At 30.8% G+C, this 7470-nt stretch overlaps 1 protein-coding gene across 1 annotated transcript; it reads left to right on the plus strand.

Moving 5' to 3' along the window:
• The first annotated feature begins 564 nt into the window (after positions 1 to 564).
• Positions 565 to 6304, plus strand: LOC148934499 (nuclear RNA export factor 1-like). The gene is made up of 7 exons (XM_089085091.1): positions 565 to 791; positions 2621 to 3489; positions 3587 to 3699; positions 4075 to 4111; positions 4203 to 4420; positions 4576 to 4744; positions 4881 to 6304. The coding sequence occupies exons 1-7, from the start codon at positions 716 to 718 to the stop codon at positions 5358 to 5360; spliced, it is 1962 nt and encodes a 653-aa protein (XP_088941217.1). The 5' UTR covers positions 565 to 715; the 3' UTR covers positions 5361 to 6304.
• The last annotated feature ends 1166 nt before the right edge of the window (positions 6305 to 7470 follow it).

Consider the following 7470-nt stretch of genomic DNA (forward strand, 5'->3'; position numbering starts at 1 on the left):
ACACACACACACACACACACACACACACACACACAGAGAGAGAGAGAGAGAGAGAGAGAGAGAGAGAGAGAGAGAGAGAGAGAGAGAGATGAGAGAGAGAGAGAGAGAGAGAGAGAGAGAGAGAGAGAGAGAGAGAGAGAGAGAGAGAGAGAGAGAGAGAGAGAGAGAGAGAGAGAGAGAGAGAGAGAGAGAGAGAGAGAGAGAGAGAGAGAGAGAGAGAGAGAGAGAGAGAGAGAGAGAGAGAGAGAGAGAGAGAGAGAGAGAGAGAGAGAGAGAGAGAGAGAGAGAGAGAGAGAGAGAGAGACGCTCCGTCTATTCGTGTGCCTTGCGTGACGCGCGGATAATCTCACGGATAGTCGGAGCGTCACTGCGTGCGTAAGTAAGGAGGGGGAAACTCGCTGATATGGGGCGTGGCTCGACTATTCGCATCACTGTTGCAAGCATACAACTGGTGCAACGAATCATCAGGAGGATGGGACATCTCTGCGCATGCGTACAAAGCGAAGCGTCGGCTTGAGCGTGCCGTTTAGCGATCACGCGAGTTATTCCGATGAAATTCACGGAGTAGTAAGCGTCGTTCGTGTCTGAGAAGTCGAGTTTGAAAAATCGCCTATAGAAAGTGAGATTAAGCGGAATATAATTGCGCTAGTTGATTTGGTATCGGCAGATTTTAGTTTATTTCAGATTTGTGTTATTTGTATTATTTTCGAAAAAGATGTCGAGGAAATTCAACAAGTCAAAAATGTGGGGTGACCAAAACATCCGAGGAAACGAGAACAAGAGTTATTTCCGTAAGTATTTTCACAGTTCCGCGGTACATCGCATGCATGATTTCAGCGCATGATTTCAGCTTTCCGTTTTGTATTAAGCATATCTCTTTGGTATACACTCCGATATACCACACAATAGTACACATTCGATTTATCTTCCAGTATTGGTTTGTTTGTTGGATGTAGCTCATTTACGATTAGAGCCGGTTGAGCGATCGCGAGAAAATGAAATACTCGAGAGAAAAAGAATGTTAAATTCGCGAATACTTCGAAAGAAGAAGCGTTTTTACTTTGGAAATACGCGTAATGATACTAAACATGATAGGTCTGGTACTATAGATGTAATATTCCGGCCTGGGATTCTTAAATCTGTATCGTATAAATATCGTATACGAAAATCTATAACGTGTTATATAAATTTTAGGATTTTCATATGCAATATTTCCCGAGAATAACTCCTAACTCGATACTCGGTGAGATAATTAGAAAAATGCTTACACTGAAAAAAATTTCTTAAATTAGAAAAATATTTTTTAATTAATTTGAAAAAGAAAATAGCTTATTTAAATAATTGCAAAGACACTTTTCATTTGAAGGTTGTAATGTAATTGGAAATTGTAACATTATGCGAATTCAAGGAAATTATATAAAAACAGAACATAAATTCTCTTTATAATGACACACTTGAAATTAAATTTAATAAATACATATTTAGTATGTAAATCTTTATTTTTTTAAAGTTGTACTATTTAATTATGGAACATTCTTTTATTTAAAATAAAGAATTGTTGTTTTAATAAAAAGAATTTCTTAAAAAACTAATATTTTATATTTTAAGAAATATATGTTTATGTTTCAAGAAAAATCAATATTTCAAGAATTGTAGATGTTAATACACCAAAAATGTTTTGAAATTAAATAAAGAATTTGTTTAACAAAGCAACGCGTTTTATAAATAAAAAAAATTTATTTCACTAATAAATGAATGTATTTGTTTACTTTAATGAATAAGTTATTAATTTTAAAAATTATTTTATCAGTTTAGTGATATAATTTCTTTTTCTACATAATATCTGTTTTTGATTAATAAGTAATATTGTTTGTGCGTCGGAATTCGTATTATTGTGCAATCAAATAAGATTGTACGATAGGAAGAATTTTGAAGCACAAAGAATATTACTTATAATTAAAAACAAATATCATGTAGAAGAAAAACGAGAAACTAGGATCACGTGAATTACTTCGACTAATCGCTGAATCGTGGACAGTTATGTAATTGGTCAAAATAATTCTATAGATTTCCAAAGGAATATTCTATCTTTGAAACTATGAATTTTTGGACGCCTTCTATATAGAATAAAGCGACTGTGATTCGTATAAAACATTTCATATATATATATATATATATATATATATATATATATATAATGCATACTATAAGTAATAAAATTTACATAAAATTAAATTTTCATAAAATTAATCATAAAATTAATACTAATTGAAAGTAAAAGAGAAAGAAACATGGTATTGAGTATCGCGCTCGCAATCGTAAACATATGCAACAAACAATGCAACAATATTAGAAAGTATTGAATTATACGGATAGAAGAACGGATAGAAGAAAGAAAATGCATTATAGCTTATCTAAAAATTTTATACACTTGTTTACGTCATAAACGTTAAAGAAATATATATGACACGGATTCATGGATTCTTGGCATAATTAGAGATAGTAATGAAGAATCGTTATTCATTAAAGGTGTTAGAATTATGAAATATTGTACTATTGAAATAATTATTATACATATTTTGTAATTTTACCATTTTGTCGTTATATTATATTCTTCTAGGTCGTGACAACATCAGAAGGAATAACGGTGGATCTAATATCGGTCCCATTAAACATTGCATATCATTTAAAAATGAAAGATTTAACAATAGGGAAATGTCGCGTAAATTGTCACTGGTGAATTTTAATAAGAATATTTTTCTGACTGATTCGAACAAAGATACAAGACGAGTCATAATTGGTCCAAGAAATAAAGATCAAGGAGACAGAGCTTGGCAAATCACGTCTCAGAGAAGAAACCACTCTATGCCGAACAAGAATAAGAATTTAAAAAGAGGTCAATCAGATTCTCTGTCGCGTCCTCTTCCTGTGATAAACTCCAATTATTATAGAATTATCATACCATATGGTTATAAATATGAGAAAGACAATGTAATAAGAGCCTTATTGAATTTTATGGCGCCTCAAATATTTGTTCCTATAATGTATAAGGTGATGGGAAAGGAAGTTAGTTTCTACGTAGACGATTATAAGACGGCAAATGCATTGGTAAATTGTGACCGCAAGATTACAATGATTGATGGGTTTAAATTGCAAGTAAGACTAGGGCAACGTAAAGGATTTCCAGTATGTGAGATTGACGACAAGTTGAAGGAACGATTAAAGCAAGCAATGGAAAAGAGATACGTTCGAGAGACAAATGCTTTAGATTTGTCCAAGTTCCATCTAGATCCAGATCTTGTCTCTGATTACCTTTGTGCATTGTTTCATCCTGACATATTGATGACTGTGTTGAATATTGTAGCCGAATATATTCCGAATTTGGAAGCCTTAAATTTGGAAGACAACAAATTACAGAATATCGAAGGGCTCAGCGTTTTAAGTGATAAATTCTTAAAACTGAAGATTTTTTACATTGGTAGAAACAAAGTGAGTATACACAGAATGAATATAGAAATATGTGCTGCGTTATGTTCATTTCCCTTTTGACGACTCAAATTTTACTAATTTACTTAATTTACTGTAGATCAGAGACATTCAGCAGCTTGATTCCATCAAGAATCTGGAACTCAGCGAATTGAAGTTAAGTGGAAATCCTGTGTGCAACAAATATAAATCTCAGCAAAGTGATTACGTTAGGTAACGTAACGTTCGAATGTAATCTTTTTTTTTTTTTTTTTTTTTTTTCTTTTTCTTTTACCTAAAATAGAGAAACAGAAGATAAGAGTAATACGATGATATGTTACATTTTATTTTTTTATTTTTATGTATTTTATATAATTCTCTTAGCTAAACGTCTTTAAATAATTAATTTTTTAGTAGTTTAATTTGGGCTTGCCGTTAAAAATATGCCGTTAAATTACAAATGCGCATATCTTTTCACTTTTGTTTTTAATTTTATCAAATACTATCGCGTGCAATTTTCTTTAAGTATTTCGGATAAATGATTTGCATTTTATATTTTTATCAGTTAACAAAAATCAGTTGTTCCTTTTTTTTTTTTTTCATTTATAGCGATATCCGGAAGCGGTTCCCAAAACTAATGCATTTAGTGAGTATCATATACATTGTTAGATACGCGTGTATTAAAATTCATCTAGTCCATCTTTTCGTGTGACACAAGCTTTTATCGTGTTCTGTAGGATGGTGTTGAATTGCCACGACCGATCGTCTTCGATGTAGATGAAACTAAAGTTCCTCCATCACAGAGAATGTTCGTTACCGATGTCACAGCGCGAGAGATTGCGGGTGTTTTTTTGCAACATTATTTCACGGTATTCGATAGTGAGAATCGCCAAGCCTTACTTAATGCATATGACAAAGACGCTAGCTTTAGCATGACTATAACCGATTCTTACAAGTAAGTGTTATGTACTATATATTGCTACGCTCTTTGTTTTCTTTCTGACGAATATTTGTACATTTCTACATTTGTCTCGGTAATATTTGTGAGTTATATATTGAGTTTTGATTTATTTTATTTTATATTATTTAATATAATTATTTTTGTTGCAGATTAAATGAATATTTTATGGGAAATCGGAATTTATTGAAAATAAATGACACGAACAAAAGACACAAGTTATTGAAACAGGGTAGATTACCCGTAGTTTCTCTATTATCAGAAATGCCACGAACAAGGCATTTGCTAAATACTTTTACTATGGACATCTCTCTTGTTACAGTAAGTGGTACTAATTTTTATTGTTACGGATGATATAGTATCATCATATACTGTCATGGTTACGTCATGGTACGGTATAAAAGAGGACGATATAATTACTTATTTAGTAAATAATTTATTTCTTATCTATTTGCAGCGAGCAATGATGTTCATCACACTAACGGGTTACTTCCAAGAGTTACTTAACAACAACAAGGACAACAAGGAACCCATTCGCCACTTCAATCGGACATTCATGATCGTTCCGGAAGGTGACGGATACTGTATTCGGAATGAGCAGTTGCATATCAGTCAACCGCCCGAGGCACAACTGAAGCAACTACGTCAGCAATTGAATCAGTTATCGTTAAATGATCAGCAAACTCAGCAAACGCCGGCGATGGAAGTCGTAGAAGTCGCAGAAGTCGCAGAAGTCGCAGAAGTGGCGATGACAATGGAACCCAGCGGGGAGATAAAACAGCAGATGACAATAACTTTAAGTCAGCAAACGACTATGAATCTGGAATGGAGCTTGAAATGTTTACGAGAAACGGGATGGAACTACGAGAACGCACTCTCCGCTTTTCAAGAATTTTGTAAATGTGGGCAGATACCACTAGAAGCGTTTACGAAGTAGATGCATGTGTGAGTATATAATACCCATCACTGTGATAATAGCTAGTCAAAGAGGAGAGAACAAATTTCTTGTAGAGTCTCAATTTCTTGTAGAGTCTCAACTCCATTTCAAATTATTCCGTTTATATTTAATCTTCTTTTCTTTTTTTTTGCATAAGGATTTACCTTTTGGCATTAGAATCTGAACAAAAAGTATTACTTAGGTTTTGTTTCCCATCAATTTTGTATCGCTTTGTATAGCAACAAAATATATTTCTATTAATTTTTACAAGGAGAGAAAAGTATTGGAAAAAGGAAGGAAATATATTAATACATATTGATATATTTAGGTTCTTTAACAAAAATATTTATTATAGACATAATATATATATATATATATATATATATATATATATATAATATTATTAGATATATTTCCGAAAGTGAGATAAATACCTGTGATCCTTGTTTAAGTAAAATAAAATAACAATTATGCGCATTTTATGTTCTTAAGAAAGCTGTTAAAAATCATTTACAATCTCGGTATGTCTCGAGAATATCGAGTTTTGTCTTTTTTCTATATTGATTTGTTTGATTTTTGAACAACTTTCAATATTATACATTACGATATTTAATGGTACATTATAAGTTAAAAGTTGTTGTTTAATTGATTATTTGTATGCCATATTGTCTGTTTCCTTTTGAAATCACAAGATAATTTACAAAATGGTAGAAAAAGAGTTTAATATTTTATTTAAATGTATATACATATTAACATTGTAAGAATAGAATATGAATGAATTTTTGGGAGTATCAATCATGTATATAAATATCAAGTCAAATATGATGAACTCTTGAGAAATGTACTTGAGAAACGTACTGAATTATCAAAAATTATTAGTTATTATTAGTTATTTTTATTATTTTTGTTGGTCGTTTTATTCTTTGTTTTTGTTATTGCTTTTATATCGATAGACATGCAATGTATGTAAATTGAAACAAAGATTATAAGTGCACGTTAACGATAAAATAAGTCGCATTACTGATTAATACTGGAATAGAACAGAACAATATGCCGCATATATAAGAAACATCTCTTTGTTATGTCTCTCTAATCTTCAGATTTTGCATAATATGAAATAACGAAAAAATTTCTTCCTATCTGTCTATAGAGAAAGAGAAATTAATTTTGCATTAAAATTAAGATACTAATTTAGATTTATAGTAGCAACATATCGACAAAAAATATGTTTTGGTATGACAGTTACATTTGTTATAAAAATTATTTTTATAATAGATAGATATTTATCATAAATCACATTTTTTCAATCATGGGTTCAAAATCGTCTACTACAAACATCATAATTTCTAAAATCTTTATCAATTTAATCGACTCGAAAGATATGAAAGAATAGAAATGTTATATTCCATAGCATCTTGCTGACTTTGTTAATTTTTCATATTTTTCATACGCAATGCGGCATTAAATATTACAGAAAACTTCAGATTTCCTTAAAAAGTATTTACGAGTGAGGCATAAATAAGAAAGATATCGATACTTTTAAAACAGTGAAAAAGTGAAAAAGAAATAACGTAATGAATTTTATAGAAGGGAATTATTTTTTATATGATATAAAGTAAAGGATTCTAGTTATGTTACAAAAACTAAAGTATCTCTATCTTTCTTTCTAAGAAGATGATTGCTAGTCGTACCTTTAAGAGTGCAATTTATATTACTCTGTACGTATTTATAACGTCATTATATAATAGACATAAGAAGTAAATATTTATATTATAAACGCGCGTCAAATAAATTAAAAAAATACAATACTTTTTTTTATATATTTCAAATTTATATTGATGTAAGGGATAAAGGGGTAAAGATTTATATTCTGTAGGATGGATTGCTTCACCTTTCGATAAACGATAAACGATTTCGCTTACTCTTACTTTTTCGCGTTCTCTTTTTCTTATTCGCAGTTTTATCTTCTAGATAAATTTATCCGAAAGTGGAGTAAATCGATCTTGAATGGATTTTATCGCGTGACAAAAATCAAGAGACAAAAACAAATTTTACCATACATATTTAAATTTATAATAGTTTTGAGTATGTTTTACTATGTCAAACAATT

Source organism: Pogonomyrmex barbatus, unplaced genomic scaffold (assembly GCF_055798465.1).
Source record: "Pogonomyrmex barbatus isolate J1 unplaced genomic scaffold, ASM5579846v1 scaffold99, whole genome shotgun sequence".
NCBI lineage: Eukaryota > Metazoa > Arthropoda > Insecta > Hymenoptera > Formicidae > Pogonomyrmex > Pogonomyrmex barbatus.

Coding starts and splice junctions, on each gene's coding strand:
- LOC148934499 (XM_089085091.1), top strand. CDS start 716: ATGTCGAGGAAATTCAACAAGTCAAAAATGTGGGGTGACCAAAACATC. Junction 792..2,620: donor CGAGAACAAGAGTTATTTCC/GTAAGTATTTTC, acceptor ATATTCTTCTAG/GTCGTGACAACATCAGAAGG. Junction 4,112..4,202: donor TCCCAAAACTAATGCATTTA/GTGAGTATCATA, acceptor CGTGTTCTGTAG/GATGGTGTTGAATTGCCACG.